Below are 21,212 nucleotides of genomic sequence, written 5' to 3' on the forward strand. Positions count from 1 at the left end.
AACTCAAATCTCCAAAATAATAGTCACCAAATAATATAAAAAATAAAAAAAATTAGGATGAAAGTATCCTCAATTTTGGTTCATATCTTCCCCTCTTCATTTCCATATTCAAATTCAAAATTAGATAAAAAGTCGCCAACTTTTTTTTCTCTCTCTCTTCGCCCTTTCCCTTCTCTCCTCATCTCTTCTTTCTCCGTCAACACCTCTCCTCTCCTCTCCTCTTTCATAACAACAACAATCATCCCTTTTTCTTTTTTCGTCTCCTCTCTCTCTTCAAAATAGACTTGTTGATTTTATGTGTAATGAAAAGTTGTGAAGTATGACAATAAAAATTGAAGCATTTGCTTGAATCTTGTCCTGAAAACTTAACATGATCAAAGATCTCATAGACTGGGCTAAAAATCAATTCCGCAACACGGATGAACTTTGTATAAGGAATTATTGACTTGGTTAAAACATTTCTCTCCTCAAATTTCTCTGATGTTCAACTTTTTGATATTCAAGTGGATAAAAACAAACTCGATTGTTGCTAATTCATAATAAATTCTTGGACTGAGTTTCTGTTTGTGTCAACATTAGAGAAGAGAGCTGAAATCCCTATTTCATGAAGTTTACTCTGGCAGCAGCCACTTGTAAAGAAGGTTTGTACCGTTGTTTCGCTTGTGTGTGAGAAACTCGTTCTGTTCTGCTGCTAGATTTTAGAACAGAATACCAATGGGCATCGCCGATAGTCATGCACTTGTGAGTGTCATTTGCCTTTACAAAATTCCTTGCACCTCCTTTGTTACCGTTTGCTTAGACTTTGCCATATGAATTTTTATTTTGAGAGAAAAAACACGAGGTAAAATTTCCTTTGAAAATACAAGAACACCTTTACTCTTTAGGGGTGGATTGAGATAAAATTGAAGTCATGTTCAACTTCAAATGCCTAAGGGGAAGCTTTGTTTCAACAATATAGAGTTGCCAGTGTTAATTGAAAAGGACAATTGATGAATTGCAAGTCAAAGCATTTGAACCGGAAAGGGGCATCATCATCTGCCTGTTCATGATTTGAAGGAGAAGGATAGGATTAATAATAGTTCAGTACCCAATTAATTTGAAGTACTAGCTGCAGATTCATTTTAAAACCCTACATACTAAAGAAGAATAGAAACCAGCAACTGGAAGTTGAGGTTCAAAAGAAAGAAAATCTACTGATAGTCTTGCTGATATTCATCTCCTTCCTCCTCCTCCTCGTATTCTCCTTCCTCATCAGCTGTTGCATCTTGGTATTGCTGATACTCAGAAACCAGATCATTCATGTTACTCTCTGCCTCAGTGAACTCCATCTCATCCATTCCTTCCCCAGTATACCAATGCAAGAAAGCCTTCCTCCTAAACATGGCAGTAAATTGCTCACTAACCCTCCTAAACATCTCCTGTATAGATGTTGAATTGCCAATAAATGTGGATGCCATCTGAAGACCAGTAGGCGGGATATCACACACAGTTGACTTTACATTGTTTGGAATCCACTCAACAAAGTAAGAAGAGTTCTTGTTCTGCACGTTCAGCATCTGCTCATCTACTTCTTTGGTACTCATCTTGCCACGGAACATGGCTGATGCTGTTAGATAGCGTCCATGTCGCGGATCAGCCGCACACATCATGTTCTTTGAATCCCACATTTGTTGAGTGAGTTCTGGAACTGTCAAAGCTCTGTACTGCTGCGAGCCACGGGATGTGAGTGGTGCAAAACCCACCATGAAAAAGTGAAGACGAGGGAACGGTATCAAGTTCACTGCAAGTTTTCTCAGGTCAGAGTTCAACTGACCAGGGAACCTCAAGCAGCATGTAACCCCAGACATTGTTGCAGATATCAGATGATTCAAGTCACCAACTGGTCTCAAATACAAGGAAAAACACAATTTGTTATATTAATTTGTGTTGCTCTTGACCATACAATGCTTAAAATTATTTATTTATATACACAACATAAAGCAATCATATTCATTCAATTAACAGAACAAAAAGTAGATGGAGAAGGTAGTTAACAAAGAACTTACAGCTAGGAGTGGTGAGTTTCAGAGTCCTGAAACAGATATCGTACAAGGCCTCGTTATCGAGAACCATACACTCGTCAGCATTCTCGACAAGTTGATGAACAGACAAAGTAGCATTATAAGGCTCAACAACTGTATCAGACACCTTTGGAGAAGGAAACACAGAGAATGTCAACATCATTCTATCTGGGTATTCTTCTCTAATCTTGGATATCAATAGGGTTCCCATTCCAGACCCGGTTCCACCTCCAAGTGAATGACACACTTGAAACCCTACATACATATCAAATCAAATAAATAAACCCAGTTAAAACCCCACATACATATCAAATCAAATAAATAAACCCAGTTAAAACCCCATAAGCAAAATAATCTTAATTTGTTAAGTACACTAGATTATTATAGTAGTAACCTTGCAAGCAGTCACAATTCTCGGCTTCTTTTCGAACAACATCGAGGACAGAATCGATGAGTTCAGCGCCTTCAGTGTAATGACCTTTAGCCCAGTTGTTTCCAGCACCAGATTGGCCGAAAACGAAGTTGTCAGGTCTGAAGATCTGACCATAGGGACCAGATCTGACGCTGTCCATCGTTCCAGGCTCCAAATCCATGAGGACAGCACGAGGAACAAACCGACCGCAACTAGCTTCATTGTAATAGACATTGATTCTTTCAAGCTGGAGAGGGGAGTCGCCTTGGTAACGGCCGGTGGAGTCTATGCCGTGTTCTGCACAGACGACTTCCCAGAACTTGGCTCCTATTTGGTTGCCGCATTGCCCGCCTTGAATGTGAAGGATCTCACGCATTTTTGCTTGTGGTTTTGTAAGAAAATGTATAGAAGAAGAGAGGATTTTGAATACGGAGAGAGGGAATCGGGCAAACGGAAGATTTTATAGAGGAAAGGGAAAGGGGAAAGCGAATATTTTATTTAGAAACGGTAAGGTGGGCTGCCTGCTATATCTAACGGATAGGAATCCAACGGTTAAAACTTGTGTAGAGGGTTTTTGAAATTCAAATTTTCAAATTCGTGGGTTACAGCTGTCGTTTCATAAACCGCAGAGCCTTTCATCTGATTGCTTACCTTCCATACTATTTACGATTCACGAATTGATTACAATTTTGATCCTTGTAGTTTAATAAAACTAATTAAGTGGTCCTTGTAGTCTAAAAGATAATTAAATAATCCCTTGCACCAGTGACTATCCTCAATTTAGTGGATTTTTTTTGTATTTTTCTATCCAAGAACACCTTCCTTCCTCCTAATCATTTCATCTATGGAAAAAATAAAATAAATTGGAAAAGAACATTGAAACCTATAGAAAGATCAAGCTATAAAATATAAACTAAACTGAAAAACATAGGGACTAAAAACCAATTTGTTAAAAGTGTAGGGATTAACTAGTTAAATGTTTTAAGCTACAAGGACTAAGTTAAAATTAACACTAAATTTGGTAGGTAAACAGAATCTCCGATTTTCTTTTTATAATGAGAATGAACAGAATCTCCAGACATTAGGTTCGAAGCAGAATAGTACAGTTCCTATATCATATTTCAACCCATGACAGTATCAGTACAAAGCTAACATTTCTCAGCAATACAAAATTAAAAAATTAAGCCACAATTCCCTGGTATATATGCCTACTTATATGTGAGATAAAGAATATATTCCACGTAAAACAACTGAAGCTTTAATGGAAAGGTGTGGGTGTATAGGAAAACCCCAGAGAAAGTAAACCGCCACTAGAAAAAAGCTTCTTTTCCCGGAAGAGGCCGTCCCTTGTTCCTTGTATAGACAAGCACACTTGATGATGCAGGGTTAGCTACATGGATTAGAACCAAAGTTCCACAATAGATTATTGAGACATTATGAAGAGAGACCCGAAAAGAAAGGGAAAAGGCAGCAAGCATTAATAAATGATAACCCAAAGCCCAACTGAAGGGCCGCATATTCCTAGCACCACCTTGTACACCCTGCTTCTTTTCTTCTTCCGTACTGCGCCTTTAGACAACAATCCAGACGCTGGGTTCATACTTGATGATAGGCCATTATGATCACTCTCCGAAGATGCATGCAATTCCTTGGGCATGTATTTTCGGCAAGAAACGTGATTTTGAAGATTAAAAAGAAATTCCCGTCGCCTAACAATTAACTCTCAGGGGTAACAGTATCAAGACCCACAGAGACTCCGTGAACATTCATTAAATTCAGGTAACGAGGGCCTGCCTGCCTACATGCTATCTTCTGTTAAATCTAGTGTTCAGAGAATCGTGATTAGACTCTTTTCTTATCCCGGTAATTTCATAAGAAACGTTTCCTGAAAATTATCCAAAGTCTACATGCATCCTCTCATATTATTCAACTTTCTCCCAGTAACCCACCATAAATCCCACACTAATGTAAAAGGGGATTGATTTGTTCATGCACATGCCTACTCCAAGCAGAAATTGAAACAGCTTAAATCGCGGAAGAAACCATTTCGATTGTATTTGATAGCAGTTGTTTCTCAACATTTTACAACATTGCTCTCCACCCAAGCGGACTTCAAAGCCATGTTGTGGAGAAGGGGAATTGAGACCATTATAAATTTTGCATCAAAACATCATAAAAATATTACATTGATTTTGCTTTGTAGAAAGGGAATGACCATAGATCCATTATTCTACTGGAGCTTCTTAAGAGGTAATACCAAAAGGTATTATTGTTAACTCTCACTTTTTTCCCCCTTCAAACACAAGATCACGTAATGGTGTACCACATTGATGTCAACAAACTGATGAATAAAGCCTAAAACATCACAGATAATTGAAATGAAAATGCTAGATACCCTCCACAAGTTAACTGACAAATAAGATGCAACCCACTACCAAATAAGAAACAAAATGAAAATGCTAGATACGCTCCACAAGTTAACTTGCAAGGTGGACTAAAAAGTAAACAGCTTTCAACATATTATTGAATCACAGCCCTGTATAAAAAGTGTAAACTTTGAAATCGTTGCTTGATGAGTTCATAACAAAAGTGTACATCAGACATACACAGAAGATACTGCCCAATATCATCATTATCATCTTAAATCTCATTTAAATTTCTAAGGTATATAACTCAATTTTATATTGACGACAAATCTGTTGACTTGTAATAAATGAATTTCCAGTTTTAGATTTTTTGTTCATCCTGAAAGTGTCAAGAAATTGTCAAGAAATCACAGAACCACATAAAATAAATTATTTATGGATGCATTGGTAATATCCATTAGAAGAGTTGCACAGATAAATCAAAACATAGTACTTGCTAAAGGATACAGCATAACACTAGTGGATAATTTCTATTAAAAAATTGATGGAACATTACTCTGAAAGAAAGAGTTGTACCTTCAGCAACAAACGACAGTAATTTATTTAATATGCCAATAAAGTAAAGTTCTTAGCATCAAATAGCTTGAACAGCTTACAATTAATCTGCATGTTAAGGCCACCAATTGTCTATTTTTTGCATAATGTTACTGTTAAGTGGGAGGAAGAGATTATATTTGAACTGTAAAAAGTAAAGATTCACATCTCCTATAGCATTTTCAGCTACTAGCACTTCCTTTTTCTTGTGTTGCTCCTACTTTGGTATTCTCAGGCCCAGCAGCAGGTTTGTTTTGATGAAAGGTATCTTCTTAACCATTCATCAACCCTGTTTTTTTTTGGACACCAAGCATTGCATCTTCACAAATGCATTATTTTCCCCAACATCATCTATAAAGTGCATTAGTTACAGATTCTGTTCTCCATTGAAGCATGCTTAATCTAAGAGCACGTGTCTGACACCAACTGCTGACAACGTTTATGTTATGGTACTGAGCACACTAACTTATCAATCATCACCAATTCTCATACACCAAGTCACCAGCACAACATATCTTTTACCTTCATGACATTTTGCTTTATTGACAACCATTTCTTCTAAACCTTCTTTTCTAATTCAATTGGTAAGATTCCAACCTACGTTTGTGTATACAGGGGGGTAGAGAATTGTCCTAGTAGCATTCACGCTTGTTCACCATGGTATAAACAGGGAGAGGAAAAAAGTTAAGGGAGCATGCATTTCACCCCAAAACTGGGTGTGATATTAACCTACAATTATACAGGGTTGCCCCTCAAAATTCAAATCGTGTTCATCCCTAAGCACTTAACCAAAACACCATTACATTTACCCCTGAAAATTTACTCTTTAATATTTCTTCTTCATTTTTTAACCTTATCTAGCAGGCAAAATATGACATAACACCCTAATCAATGTTCAAGGGATTAGTTAATCGAAAATTTGACAACAATGACCTAGATGACAGCAGCTAGTATCTGTCTAGCATAGCTATTCAATATGATGCCGTCCATTGATGTGAGCTTTGTGTCCTAGTTTGAAGAATTAAAACACTTTTCTATCCAATAAAGAAGTCCACATGATGATCAATACCTAAGCATCAGGTGGAAAGATTGCCAGCACAACCCCGATGTTACATATGAAGAAAAGCGACCAGACAGGATTCATTATTTGAGTGGAAAATTCTCAGAATCTTCAGGAATAAAAACCACAAACCTGGTGAAACAGATGAAGAAGCAGGTTTGAAGTCCAGAGGATGTCTCCTAGTGAAAAGGCTGCGGCATTGCTTTGAGTAAAGCACCATTTTTTTGTTATAAGAGATTATAAGAGTTCATAAAGCATAAGAGGTCCATAATAGAATCACAATTGCATAAATGAACCAAAATTAATATCAACTGAATGAGTCACAATAACTTAGTGTTTTGAATTGTGTCTATGCAGTGATCTTGAATATTAAGTAAGTTTAGATGTTTTACATGAAATCAGCATTCTTCAATTACTTTGGCAACATTTCAACTAGTAGCTAACATTAAGAGACCAGGTTATGACCACTTAATTGCCAATCAAGAGGACGAATCTGAAGCAAACGTCAATGATTTTGTTGATATTATAATATTTGGGTCTAAATTTTCTGTATCTCACTTTCTTTAGCAATTAAGACCACAATTTATGAGTGTGTTCCTTTAATGGGTGTCTAAATTTGCAGCAACCCATGCTGCGGCGGATTATGAATGGCACAACCACAATTTATTTCAACCTAATTAGTTTGACCAGGCAGTAGTCTGAGGGGGAGGTTTGTGTAGTTCCTTATTTGCTTCTTTTTTTCAGAAATTATATACTAGTGAAAAACCTTGCTTGTGTGTTCCACGGCATCAATTTAAACACTGATGGTGTACCAATAAACTATGAAGCAGTTGATATAGTTTCTCCGAGCACATATTCTAAGCCTACAACTTCCAACATGTATTTTACACAGTGCAGTTGAACGCTCATAAACCTAGAGAAACAAATTTGGTTTATGATCCTTGACAAAGGCTTTATAAAGTATAATTAACCAGCGTACTTTACTTAACATGGCATGTCTCATCATACTGCAAGTGCAGAAAATAGCAGCTTCTGCTCTAAATATATACTATAGAATACGGAGTATAGTCCAGCCAGTCTCACCAAAAATACACAAAGCCAGAGGAGTAGTAAACCCTCTTCCCTAGATAGCAGATGACAATAATTTCATCATGTCCAACCCGGGCAAACCACATATTTTTCTTTTTATTCCTTTGTTTTTCTGTTCTTTTGTACATTGCAGTCAATGTTATAAGCTTTGTTTAAGAGTTGCATAATGCCCATCCTCTCTATCCTAAAATATACTAAGCTGGTGCTTAAGCCATTATAACCGTAGCAGCCTGACTTCATATATGACACAACTCCTATTTGAAATATCCATTTACAATTGAGATTCATTTTTATTTTTCTTCTAACCCCCAATATTTTGTATTAATTCTTTCCACGTCAAGGAGTGTCGATCATGTTTCATGATTTCCTTTAAACTAGCACCCTCATATGCGATTTCCTTTAAACTAGTAACTTCATATGTGCAGCAAATTATTCAAAGTTCTCAAGTCCAACATATTATGTTTTAAAAACTACAGAAAAATGGAAAGGTACTATACAAAGGATTCATCACCCCACCCCCCACCCCACAGATAAGGAATGCCAAAGATACTTAGAGGATAATAGAGAAATCAGCCGACCAAGATAAGAAAGCTATTCTAGAAGCCTCTTAGTTTTCTAATATCAGCTAGCCAATTTATACTTGATCCTAGTCATTTTCAAGCCTCTTAGTTTCCTAAGATTAGTATGCCTATCCTAGTCATTTGCAGCAATCAAATGCTTGATCATTAAGAGGGTGAAAAATCTACACAAAAAAATTCTACTTCGGTAATAAAGAAAATTCAAATCATCAATACTAACAAGCAAAAGTTCGCGACTTACATCTGTTGGATGAACATAACCTCACCACATCTAAAAAAGACGACTGGGTAAACCTTTCCGCTGAACTTTCAGTCTTTTTGTTGTAGGCTTCACCCAAAAAGACAGGCCGAATTGAAAATATCTATTATAAAAAAAATTCACCAGAAAATAAAAATTAACACTATCAGAGTCAATGAATTGTGGCAGCATTATGCAGTGCCTCATGCCACCAAAATAATCAGCTACTATAATTTCAGCAATGAAGCAAGCTACTGGAAAGCAGCATTTTCAATCAATAAAACATAAAATCTGTTAAGAAATGTATTGGAGTCACCAGTTAGAAGAAATGGAATCTCTGATAGCATGGTCGATGGAATATATTATCCTTATTGAAGGTGCTAACAGTCAGATATTCAAGATGTAGTTGAAACCATCCAAGAAAGGGAGAGAAAAACAGCACTTAGTGGGCAGTCTTCACTTAAGAAAATGGAGCTTAATCTTGCTATCTTCTAACCAAGAAACCATCACACAATTGAAGTACCAAAAATATGTAGTTATCCACACAGCACAGCTATAGCTTCCTTTATTAGCAAATTCATGTATGACTATCAGTATACTTCATAAATCAGCCAGGCTCTTCTTAATTAAATACTCTCTCCTCATAGTTGCTTCCAATAAGTCAGCTTCCAAGAGAACAGTGTGCAAATCTTCTCAGATAACACAAACTATGAAACAAAACTTGGTTCTGGACTTGCCTACAAACCTCATAACACTGAGTTCAATTCCTAAATTTGCTAAGAATTTCCAAATCCACCTCAATTCCCTCAAAACTTTAAGAATTTTATTCAGGCAGAAGATACATTCATCTCATAAAATTTTGCTGCAATCGGTAGCAAAAATTGGCAGTGAATTACTATTCTTAATGTATAATTTCCAAGCTTTATTCTTTGAACATTAAGAATCAAGTGGAAAGATTCGCAACATTCCAACATAAAGTAAAAGTAAAACATAATCATGCATGGCCACCATAAAGATTGATCAACCACATCAATCAGAAATTGAATGGCACAATCAAATTGTCGAGTATTGTTATGCAGTTCCAATTTCGATATGACATAAGAAACAATCTCCTTTGCTGCACCTAATGAAGTTCCAAGTTCACTGATATAGACATTTAAAGATGAAAAGAATATATATTTAAGGAAAAAGGTTAAATGAGCCAGTTGGCCAAGAAATTAACATAATGTGGACAAGTAGGGATGTCTTTAGAACATGACATGACATAAATTAACATAATGAGGAAACAGCTAGAATTTGATTAATTACAATTGTCACTCTATAAAATGATCATCTCTTTGAGCTGGCCGCTCCGAAAAAATTTGATCTAAGTGGCGAAAACCATCCAGAATTATCTTAAAATTTGATAAGAAACTATTGCAATCCTAAAGAAGTTATTAAGTGCTTGATCAAAATTTCATTAGATATAAGCATCAAAACTTTCTTATGTCTTAAAATTTCAATACTAAGAGATTCTATTAATCCAAATAAGGGATGTCACATGTCTAACTAGTGCCATTAACTAAAGAAGTTTGAATAAACAACCTATTGTAATTTTACTGTCATCTTAAGAGAAGTTCAGCAGAGTGGCAATTCCCTATCAAAAGAGTTGAGGCTACAGGATTTGAGTTCAATCCAATTGCATGCGTCATCAAAAACTACCTAAAACCCAGAACTTTAGACTAGGAAGAAAACCTCATCTCCAAACAAGGAGATGGTAACAGCGCTACTGTTGTTCCTCAAAAGAAGTTGGGTTCTACAAGCAATCTATTGCAGGTTTGATTCCAAAAGCACAAGTTAGACACTACAGGTTTCAGTACCACAACCACAGTTAAGGAACCAATTTAGTTGAGCTCTAGACTTAGTTGAGTAGAGTTATGAAGTGAGCAAATAGCACCAAGATTAACTTAATATTCTGGGATTATAAAGATTAGAGGTACAATTCAAAACATCCTAAAAAATTCCATTTCAAAAAACTAAAGTAAGCAACACATTCACAATGAACCAATAAGATCAAACAGACTTTTAACCATAAAAAAAACTAGATAAAGCAAATGTTAACATAAAACTAGCCCAGTTCTAAAATGAAGATTTCAATATCGAAAACCAACAAACTTAACTGCCACTGAACTTCAGGTCCGAAAACTCTCCTTTTAACAAGGCAGCAACCTGAATTGACAAAACTGGCATAAACCATTGGGAAATGCAGGAAATGGGCAATGGAAGGTTGAATCACCGATGTTGCCAAGTTCAAATTACCAAAGGAACAAATTCAACTGCAACAAGTCCAATGCGATTCAATTGCCAGGCACCATCATGAGTTAATGTTTATTCCCACGTCCCTCGAAACTTGCATTCCTTGACTTGCTTTTATCTTCAAGTGAGGAATGATGACTGGGAGTTCTACAAAATAAAGCAGAAAAACAATAGTAACAGAAGCTTCTGGCAAATAAAACCTGAGAATGTATTGGTGGAACAAACTTACGATTTATGCTTCTTTGCATTCTGCTTGATGGTTACAACCATATCTAGAGCCATCTTTTGGTGCTCCCTCGTTTGTGAATGCAAGTCCAGGGCTTCAACTGTTTCACAGTCAACTTTACATATACGACACCATCCCATGCTTGGTTTTCTCTTTCTAGAATTATCAAAAAACTGCAAGTCGCCCTAAGAATACAAAAGTAAAAAAACAAATAAATATAAATAATGAATGTAAAATGCAGAACTTTATGAAGCCAATTCAATTAGGATACACATGCTCTTACCTTGCCTATCCATATCGAAAGGTTGCAATGATGTTTTCAAATAAATCCTTAAAAAACAAATTAACCAGATAATATTTTAACAATATAAAATTAAAGAACTAGTACTCACTGCATAGTTTCCACCAAAGCTGCTTCTAAATCCAGGCTCACCAAGTTGATGATGATAGAAGTTCCCTGGCCCAGCCAATTCTCCCATTCGTGCATGACCAGGGAAAGCACCAAAGTTACCTGGCTCTCCCGCCCACAAATGACTAGGCAGGTTACGAGGACCCAAATGTTCACCCCTCCGCAAATGGGCAGGCCGACCATCATGTCCCATCAAATCACCACTCAAATGCTCACCCATGTGCAAATTACCAGCACCCTCAAGCTCACCCCTGCGCAAATGGCTAGGAAAAACTGGAAACCTACTATCACGGAGAGAACTAGAAAATGTATCACCAAATCGGTGTGGATCTCTGCCATCAATATCATCTAGGCCTGGAAGGGCACCAAATCTCCGTGTAGGCATGCCAAGGTAATCCCTAACTGGACTTCTTGGGGCCAAATTATCCATATGACGGTGATCATATCCAGGAATAGGGGGGCCAAGAAAACCAGGACGAGTTTGAGCAAAATCAGATCGGCCTGCTAGACTGTCATGATAACCTAATGATACTTCCGCATCACTGGGATGCAATGCTTTATCATGATGATAGGGAGGAAAGAATCTTGGAGGAGCAGAGCCACCCAGTGGTTCCATGTTCAACCCTGAATCATAATTGAAACCATGGGATCCCTTGTCAAGAGGTCTTGGTGCTCCGTCCACACCAAAACCACGAGGACCCCAATCAAGAGGTCTGGATGAAGGAAAGTGACTACTAGATTTTGGAACAGGTTTGGTGTCCAAATGAGAGGGCCTGGGGAAATGCTTCAGATCTTCTTCAAACTCTCCTTGATGAACATTGTGTTGTGCTGGGCCACGTGGGAAGGGATTCAAATGTTCATCTGGTAAAGAGCTGAACCTATCTGAATTAGGGCCTTGGGCCCCATTCATTCCCACCACATTTGAGTACGTGCCTTGTCTACCATCTGGATATTTAGGCCTCTGATTTGCAAACATGGTGGCTTCATGGACATGTGAAGGAGTTCGCTCACCTTGAGATGGGGGTGCGGGTGCATGAGGATAAGCCCCTTGAGGAGGACCATAATGACTTGGTACATGTCCAGGACCTAAACGCCCATGTTGAGTTGGAGGATGCCCAGGCAATTGCATGTGATGTGGAGGTCCAAGAGGAGATGCTTGCACCAATGAAGGTCCAACAGGCCTTTGTTGAGCAGCAGAGGGCCCGTGATGAATTGGAAGAGGCTCTAGCTTTCCCTGGTCAACAGCTGAAACTGATTGAGATTGCACGTGACCATTTGGAGGAAAGCCTCCAAAACTTTGAGAAGTCAGAGTTTTGTCCTTCTGCAATTTCATAATTTGTTCTTCAAGGTGAGACGGGGCAGTTTCCAGCAGAGGACCATCCTTGTGTTCTGAAACAGAGAGCTCCACCTTTTCATGGTCAGCATTAGAAACATCATTTTGCTCATCAGCACCATCTCTATGCTCTTCTTTCACCTGCTTAATTGAAGACTCTCCATTTGCTGCTGCAAGTGATTCTGGAACATCCTTAGCTTCACCTGTGGGTTTATTTTTGTCATCCACTTGCTTCAAGTCGCTTTCAGATTGTATGGTTTTTATCTCACTTGCATCAGCTGCAAGACCAGCATCCAAATCATTTAATTCCTTTTTAATAGTTTTTTGAGCAGACAATTCACCTTCTGCACCTTTCTCAATATCACCTTGCCTTTGTGTAGAACTAACCCCTGATTGTTGGTCAGAAGATAATTCAACTTGGTTATTTGTCTTAAGAATATTTCCAGATTGCTGGTTCGCACCAATCTGAATCGACCTGACCTGCATACCAGGGGCAGATTGTGGATATGACTGTGCAGGTAATCCAGGCCCTACTGCAAGACTTTTAGCTTGATGGGGATGTGCACCATGCGGTAATAGAACATTTTGCTGGGGATGTGGATAGGCATGAGAAGGTTGCTGGAATGACTGGGGTAATCCTTGGGGGCGTAGTTGAGTCTGTGGATGCAGCTGCTGCTGCACATAAGGACCTTGCTGATGTGCTTGATTGTGAACTGCACCCCATGGTTGCCCAGAAAAGGGCTGCTGGTGCTGTGCATATTGCTGATGCATTGGTTGCGGAGTTGGCTGCATACCAGGACGTTGTTGAACAGGAAGTCCAGGTTGATGTGCATGAGAATGAATTGGCTGTTGTAGTGCAGGAGGAATGTTCGGGACTTGACCTTGTGAAGGCAGCAAACCTGGTTGCTGCAGGTTTTGAACTGCAGCATGATATTGTGGCTGAGGCCATAAAGATGATTGTTGAGGGAACTGACTCTGCATTTGAACAGGCTGTTGTGAATGAGGTTGAGGTCCACCTTGAGAGTGTTTTAGGGCTCCTGTCTGCATTTGTTGGTGAATCTGGGGCTGTTGATAAGAATGATGGCCTGTCACTGCATTGACTGAAGATTGCTGAGGCTGGGTCTGGAGATTAGGATTAACAGTCTGGCTGGGCTGAGAAGCCAGGGATTGTGGAAGGGGCTGGAGTGTTTGTGGCTGAGCTTGTACATGAGGTTGAGGAACAGGATGCTTTTGAGGGTGAAGCTGAGAATTAGTCTGTGCCTGAATTTGGGGCTGTGGATGCTGCACCTGCAATTGAGGATGCTGATATTGAGGCACGTGCTGTGGAAGAGGCTGAACAGGGTGGGGTTGTGGATTGGATTGAGCCTGAGGAGGTGGATAGCCATGGGCTGGTGGATGTGCCTGCAGTTGGGTCAGAGATTGTTGCTGAACTGTAAGGTGAGTTTGTTGCTGTGGATTCACTTGTACCTGGTTCTGAGGTTGGGCAGCAATGGGTACTTGAGGTTGAGGTTGGGTCTGCAGCTGGGGTTGGGGGACTTGAGCATGCATGCTCACCTGCGGTTGCTGGTATTGTGAAACTGCTTGCTGTTGGTATGGATAGTACTGCTGATAATGCTGTTGATATGGGTCATATCCAGGATACTGCTGGTAGTACTGCTGATATTGCTGTTGCTGTTGATACCACTGTTCTGCAGTGGGCATCGCAGCCTGTACTGCAGTCTGGGCCTGGGTAGTTGCGTTGATTTGTTGGGTGGTATCTTTTCCAGGAGTTGAGGTCATAGAAGTTTGAGCCTGGGGAGTTGCTGTACCTGTTTGAATGGCAGCCTGAGCCTGATCACCAGTAGTTGGTGCGCCTGTGCTTGTTGCATCTTGGGCACCCTCAGCAGGTTGCGCTTGAGGCTGCACACCCTGTCATTGAACAATATGAATATAAACCAATATAACAAAAGTACAGAGCAACTCCACACTTAAGTCCTAAATAAAAAATTTCTTGCACTCACTGGACAATTTTGAGCATGTTCCTGCACTTGACTATGCACAATTTGAATTCCACACCTGTTGCAAACTACAGGAGAATTACCAAAGGCACATCCCGAGCAATGAGATGTGCACTCAGACAGAGGACCCTGCCAGGGGCACCCACTCCTATGATATAAACAATGGACAGTTATCTTGCCAATGGTTTCAGCAAGTACCTTGTTCGATTCAATAAGAGGCTGCAGTAAGCAATGTAAAAAAAAATACATTAGCATGTACATAACACCACTGGCCCTGCAATTAGATTCACTACCATGATAGGCAAGGAAAAACCTTGGAATCTGCTTCTGTCACAAGGTAGCCGTCATAGGGGCAGGCTCGGGTAGTGCTGACGACATATGTCAAACAGGGTTTGCAGTACAAGTGAGTGCATTGTGATTGTAATGCTTCATTTGGGTACACAAGAAGGCGACAAACGGGACAGAAATACTCTCCAGAAAGAGATTGAATGTTAGGTATGCACTCATTATCAAATCCCATTGTAAAGTATCAATCAATCTTTGCTTCTTCGACTCCCAAACAACATCAATCTATCAACCCTAACAATACAAGCAATACAATTTCTCGTATCAAACAATCATGTTTTAAAAAAAAATATTTTAACCTAGACAATAAAAAAGCGGTTTCCAATTTTTCCCAATAACCATAAAGAATTGCACCAGTGGAGTAAGAACCCGCGACGTACCTGAGTCTCGCAGATTAGATAACCCTATAAAATATTATTTGATAGAGAAATCAGAAATGGAAAGCGTTAGGGTTTTAATTGAAAAGTGGGTGTAAATTTAAGGCGAAATCGAAGGCTTGGTAAGCATAAAAGGGAAAGAGAGAGAGCATAGATTCTTGAAAACAGATTGTTCCAGACGGAGACGAACCTTTCTGATTGATTGAAGTGTGAAGAAGCAGCCTTGAAAAAACAAAATATATGCCTAACAGTCTATGCATGAGCGTGCTAGTGAAAAAGAAAATAGAAAGACGAGAAGAGACCGACTGGCATATGTTTGGTCTTCTGCTACGCTACACGACGTCGTTTGTGGGGTTTAACTAATATTGATTTTGTGTTTTTTAACGAAAAACCCATAAATTTAGACTTTATAAATTTTATTTTATTTTTGTAAATGCCTTTTCCAAATACAACACTCTTATCATTTGATATTTTCAGTATTTTATTCTTAATTTTTTATCCATATTTTATATTTTATAATAGCTTGCTTAACAGCACTATATAGATATAGAATATAAAAACAAGCAAAATAAAATATTTTTAATATATTTCAAGCAAAGAACTAGGAAGAACAAGAAGTCATTAAAGATAAAGAAAAATATAAATCTTAATTCTACTATAATTCCTTGTTCATTCTTTTTGTGATAGAAAAAAAAATAATAAAACCTTCAATTTATGATATATCAAAGAATTTGGGCATCATTACTAGTAAATATAGTTTTAGAACAATTATCTAACTTAACCCGTAACGAGTTAGATAAATATTTTTTAAACATAAAAAATAAATATATAGATTTTTTCAATGTATTTTTTATACTAAAAAATCCTAATAGTAAATCAAAAACTTAATACATATATTTAATTAAATAAATTAATAATTGTATGTATTAATAATTATAAAAAAATATTAATAATAACTAAAGACTAAACTTGAAAATTAAAAAATAAATATTTATTAAGATATTTAATTTTGCAATACGAGTTATAAATTTTGTTTATTTTGTAGATAAATTTTTTTATTTAATCTATGATAATAAAAATAAATACAATACATGAAAGTTATTGAATAAAATTTTTCAAAAAAAATACGTTGAAAATTATTTGTATCATGTACTTTTGTAAATCTCAATCTTCAACTTATATTTTTTAAATAGAAACTAGTAATTTCATTCAGACTACATGAAGTACGGACAAATTATTATTTTAATACAATATATATATATATATATATATATATATATATATATATATATATGTGAAATTTCTTGTTTGAAAAGGTAATTGATAACTCCGGGGTAAAATTATAATTATTGATCTTTTCAATGATATAGAAAAAAAATAACATATTCTCAGACTTGAAGGAAAGACACATTGGATGATAAAATGTTCGTGGAGGGAGACGATGGTACTTGGTTTTCCTGATTGCTGTTTTTCAAGCAACGGTGATTAGGTTAACCTAGATGATTGATCGGGCTGTACGTAGGTGGCCGGTTTATTTTTTATTTTAAAAAAATTAAGATCATGCAAGTGTTTTTTTTTATTAAAAAAATAAGATTTGGGTAATTAATTTGACCTGGTTTAATAAATCCATGTAATTTTAATAATATATATAAAAATAACAAACAAAAAAAATTAAATGATTTAAATCTATTCAGGTTAATATGCAAAATCTACGAGAAAGTAAATTGAAAGTTTAATTGTCAAATAATTTAATGTTAATAGGCAAAACTAAAACAAATTAAAATTAAAATACATACATATATCCTAATCAATATGGGTTAATTAACTATGCAACCCTAAACACTAGACTGAGATAACCTCGTAAAAAAATAAAAAAAATAAAGATCAATTCCAAGTAAATTAAATATTAAAATATAAGATTGAAAATTAAAAACAAAACAGATTCAGTAAAAAACCTAAAAATAAAAACAAGGTCAATATGTGTTAATATTTGAAACATGTGATCTTGGTCATAAGCTTAGCAATAGCCCAATAAAAGACAAATTCTAAAAAAAAAAGGTAAAAATCTCAATAACAAAATATTAAGTGATAATACTCGAAAACAAAGGCAATAAAAAAAGAAATCAAAAGAAAAAAGAATTAACAAAAGAAAACGGGTAAAATTTAACACGAAAATAAATAAAAATAAAATGTTGAATAGGGATATCAATAAGTACTTACTAGTTAAATTTATTTACACTTATATCCTATCTGTTACCTATTGGTTAAAAAATTTAGATATTCATAAATTATCAATCAGGTTTTGATATTCATATGATTATCATATATTATGTTGTACTAAAAAAATCTAGATGTTCAACTAATATATTTATATAATATAAATATACATTTCATGTTAGGTTTAAGCAAGTTTCGGGTTAGTTTTGATAATATTCATACTATTTTCATTGCCAATCAAGTAAAGTAACCATAAAAAAATATTCACTTGTTTGGGTTGATTTCCATTAAGTTCATATTAAATTGACACACCTAACATTTACAGTAAGAAATGAAAATGTGTATCCCTGTAAATATCTATTATCTGACTACTATTTATTATTAAATAAAAAAATTCTTGATATATAAATTTGAAGTGTGCTTTTTTTATGCATACATACTCAAATTATTAAACTATAAAATTATAAATATTACATATATATGCATGCGTGTGTTTTATGTCAATATCAAGATATGTATATACCACATTGTTTTTTTTTTTAATTAAATGTTCTACAAATATATGTAAATAATATAAATATACATGTTTGGTTAGGTTCGAGCGAGTTTCGAGTGTGTTTTAATAATATTCATACCATATTAATTACTCATTGTGTAAGGTGAGCATAAAAAAACACTCATCCATTCGAGTCGAGCTAAGATAATATTCATCAGGTTCAAATTAATTTATCATCTTTAATGTTAAGAGATGAAATTAAAAACAAAATCTAAATAGAAAATGATAAAAATAAAATAAATAGCAATTAAAATAATGAAAATCAAATTTAAAATGAAATCAAATGATGAATGAAAAAAAACCCATAAAAGATAATATATATGTGTGTGTGTGTGAAATCAAAACATTGAGAATCAAATTATTTAAAAAAATAAATGAAATGAATTATGTACTTTTTTAAAAAGAGATGAGAGAAAAGGAGGGAAAAAAGAGTCTACGCACTATTTTTATAGCTATTATGAAAGACGGTGTTTGACAACTAGAAAAACTCACATGCATCATCTAAAAAACTAGAGCTCCTACTACCTATTGGCACATGTGTTGTTCTGCCAATAACTTTTTTTTTAATATATTTTATATATTCCAAAAGACTTAAATGCTCACAACTCTAATTAGCCAATTTAAAAGGATGAAAACACCTTGTCACCCAAGTTCAAGAGTGACCAATTTACTCCCATACAAATAAGAAATGTCAATCGAACACGTAAAAAGATTATTTACCCTTAAAATATTAACTACTTTCCTCTAATTATAGAGGGCGAAAATGTTAATACATTGTAGCAATTGATAGTTCTAAGTAGGCTTGGTTTTTTTTATATTAAGCTAGGTTAAAAAGTTTTTGTTTTAAGGTTTTTAAGGGACATGATCATTTAATTTTGTTAATAACCTTAATTTAATTTTTATTCATAATTTTAGGCGTGGAAGGCCAAGTGTTTGAATTAGACTCATCAAAGTTTGGTCTCTTGAGATTTTAGATCCAGTGATCTGACTAGCAATTTGCTTGTATTTGGTGTTTTAGATTAAACTAATTATCTTACTCGCAGTTCATTGTCAAATAATTTCTTTAACAAAAAAAAAAAATCAGGTTTTCCCAATGTATTTTTTAACATAAAAAAATTCTAATTATAAATCAAAAATTTTATGCCTACATTTAATTAATAAATCAAGAATTATTTCTATCTAAAAAAAATCATTAACAATAACTAAAGACTAAAGTAAAAATATTAAGAGATAGATGTAATTCAAGATATTTAATATTGGAGTATGATCATTAACCCGATTGTATTTAATAATTTTTTTTATTAGAATTAAACTTTTATTCAATTAAAGAATAATATAAATAGACGCATACATGAAAGTGATTGAATAAAATTAAATGAGAAAAGCATTATGCAAGGTTTCACTTTCACATATTAAAAAAAAAATCATTTTATGTGAAAACCATGTAAAAAGTAAATAATATTTAACTATAGACTAAATTTGAAACTTAAAAGATAGATATGGTGTAGATATTTAATCTTTAAATAGGAGTTATAGACTCAATTTTATTTAATAAATTTGTTTATTTGAACCAGTGTTTTATTTAATAAAAAGATAATAAAAAAGTAATGAGGAGTAAAGTAACTATATAAAAATAAAAAAAAAATTAAGTTGAGCTGTACAGAAAAATGCGTTCTAATTTTAGAAAAAAAATTGAGATCTTATTTGTAAACTAAGTAAAAACCAAATCATATTCCATTAAAAAAAACATCCAACAAAAAATCTAATACAAACTCAACATTAAATAATGAATTTAGAAAAAAAATAAAAAAATATCAATGGACCAAAATAAACCCAGTGCATCTTGGCTTAAAGAAAGTATAAGCGCGTGAGCCATTCAACCCAACCTTATATATATAGGCTGAGCCTTTTTTTAAAAGAAGGGGATTTTTTGAAAAAAAAAATAGATAACATATCATTTATCGATTCAATTTCAGGCGATTAGAGGGTCACTAGAAATTCAAACCATAATTTTCGATTCAATTTCAGGCAATTAGAGGGTCACTAGAAATTCAAACCATAATTTGTTTTTTACCAAAATACTCAATTTTCATTCATTTTCTTTTATTCAAAACACCTAAAAAACATCCTATATAAAATATAAAAGCTCACCAGAACAGGTTCACATGCAGCCAAGATATCTTCACCAGGGGCACTTACATCTAGCTCCAGTTCATTTGGTGCGTTTATGAGCAAAATGAAATCAATTGAATGTAGAAAAATTAACATGATACCAGTATCTTCAAAATATCCGATTTATTGGCATTTGGGCCTCGCAAAGAGAAGGAAGCAACTTCAGGTGAGCAGAATCTGTAAAGGCTTCACTCTTCAAGATGTTTGCTGCAGGTTTCCTGTAAAGGCAGGAGGATTGAACTCTTCGAAGGAAATAAATTCAAAACCCTAACAGACTAGATTCTGCTCGGTGAAAAAGAAAACATATTCTGCTCGGTGATGGCATTGTATTTTTCCTGGGTTAAACTCAATGCAGGAGCAATACCATCGAAAGAAAGGGCTTAACAGGATCGTCCCAACAGCTCCAGCTCTTTGATCCTCCGTTCTTTCACTGGGAGCTTTGGCACAACAGGATGATATGGAGTATAACAGCGATGGCAAGAACATGGAAACATTGAGATCCGTACATGGCCATTATTTCAACTCTCAAGACTGAAGAGGACTGACTGGTATTTTAAATGATGATTAGCAGAATGAATCTAATTCAGTTGGCATCTATAATCCAAAAACTTGAAATTATGGCCACAGAGGTAAGAAAGAATGATCAACAAATATGATTAATCAATAAAACTGGCTAATAGGTGTTGGGAATTTCGACCGGTGATGTACTAATATTTGCTCATAGGAGGCTTAAGCACACTGGCACAATATTTAACGTGGTTCGGCAAAACCGCCTACATCCACGGGAGAATCAATATTATTAGAGATAGATAGAGAAAGGGTTACAACACACATGGAGGAGGAGACTCACTTCACTCAAACTCAGCTCCCATTGCTCTCACACACTGC

At 35.5% G+C, this 21,212-nt stretch overlaps 2 protein-coding genes across 9 annotated transcripts; both read right to left on the bottom strand.

The window, feature by feature from the left end:
- Positions 1–1,009: 1,009 nt before the first annotated feature.
- On the bottom strand, positions 1,010–3,080 carry LOC133679222 (tubulin beta-2 chain-like). Its single transcript, XM_062101756.1, has 3 exons — positions 2,455–3,080; positions 2,046–2,315; positions 1,010–1,879 (listed from the first exon to the last, which is right to left on the bottom strand). Exons 1-3 carry the CDS (start codon positions 2,846–2,848, stop codon positions 1,191–1,193), a joined length of 1,353 nt encoding a protein of 450 aa, XP_061957740.1. The 5' UTR covers positions 2,849–3,080; the 3' UTR covers positions 1,010–1,190.
- Positions 3,081–3,558: 478 nt separating this feature from the next.
- On the bottom strand, positions 3,559–15,668 carry LOC133679221 (chromatin modification-related protein eaf-1-like). Of its 8 annotated transcripts, none has more exons than XR_009836136.1 (8): positions 15,383–15,652; positions 14,971–15,236; positions 14,661–14,876; positions 11,311–14,568; positions 10,922–11,103; positions 10,696–10,839; positions 10,557–10,605; positions 3,559–8,521 (listed from the first exon to the last, which is right to left on the bottom strand). XR_009836136.1 is itself a non-coding variant. In XM_062101753.1 (7 exons), exons 3-7 carry the CDS (start codon positions 15,175–15,177, stop codon positions 10,758–10,760), a joined length of 3,945 nt encoding a protein of 1,314 aa, XP_061957737.1. In that variant the 5' UTR covers positions 15,178–15,227; positions 15,383–15,406; positions 15,570–15,668; the 3' UTR covers positions 10,374–10,757. The 8 variants fall into 8 exon arrangements, 4 of the variants coding, with proteins under 4 accessions (XP_061957737.1, XP_061957736.1, XP_061957738.1 ...); XR_009836134.1 differs by having other exon boundaries at positions 3,559–6,683; positions 8,401–8,521; positions 10,557–10,839; XR_009836135.1 differs by having other exon boundaries at positions 3,559–6,694; positions 8,401–8,521; positions 10,557–10,839.
- Between the last annotated feature and the right edge of the window lie 5,544 nt (positions 15,669–21,212).

This window comes from Populus nigra, chromosome 19 (genome assembly GCF_951802175.1).
Source record: "Populus nigra chromosome 19, ddPopNigr1.1, whole genome shotgun sequence".
Lineage (NCBI taxonomy): Eukaryota > Viridiplantae > Streptophyta > Magnoliopsida > Malpighiales > Salicaceae > Populus > Populus nigra.

Coding starts and splice junctions, on each gene's coding strand:
- LOC133679222 (XM_062101756.1), bottom strand. CDS start 2,848: ATGCGTGAGATCCTTCACATTCAAGGCGGGCAATGCGGCAACCAAATA. Junction 2,316..2,454: donor GAATTGTGACTGCTTGCAAG/GTTACTACTATA, acceptor ATATGTATGTAG/GGTTTCAAGTGTGTCATTCA. Junction 1,880..2,045: donor GAAACTCACCACTCCTAGCT/GTAAGTTCTTTG, acceptor ATTTGAGACCAG/TTGGTGACTTGAATCATCTG.
- LOC133679221 (XM_062101753.1), bottom strand. CDS start 15,177: ATGGGATTTGATAATGAGTGCATACCTAACATTCAATCTCTTTCTGGA. Junction 14,877..14,970: donor TGACAGAAGCAGATTCCAAG/GTTTTTCCTTGC, acceptor TGCTTACTGCAG/CCTCTTATTGAATCGAACAA. Junction 10,840..10,921: donor AATGCAAAGAAGCATAAATC/GTAAGTTTGTTC, acceptor TTTATTTTGTAG/AACTCCCAGTCATCATTCCT.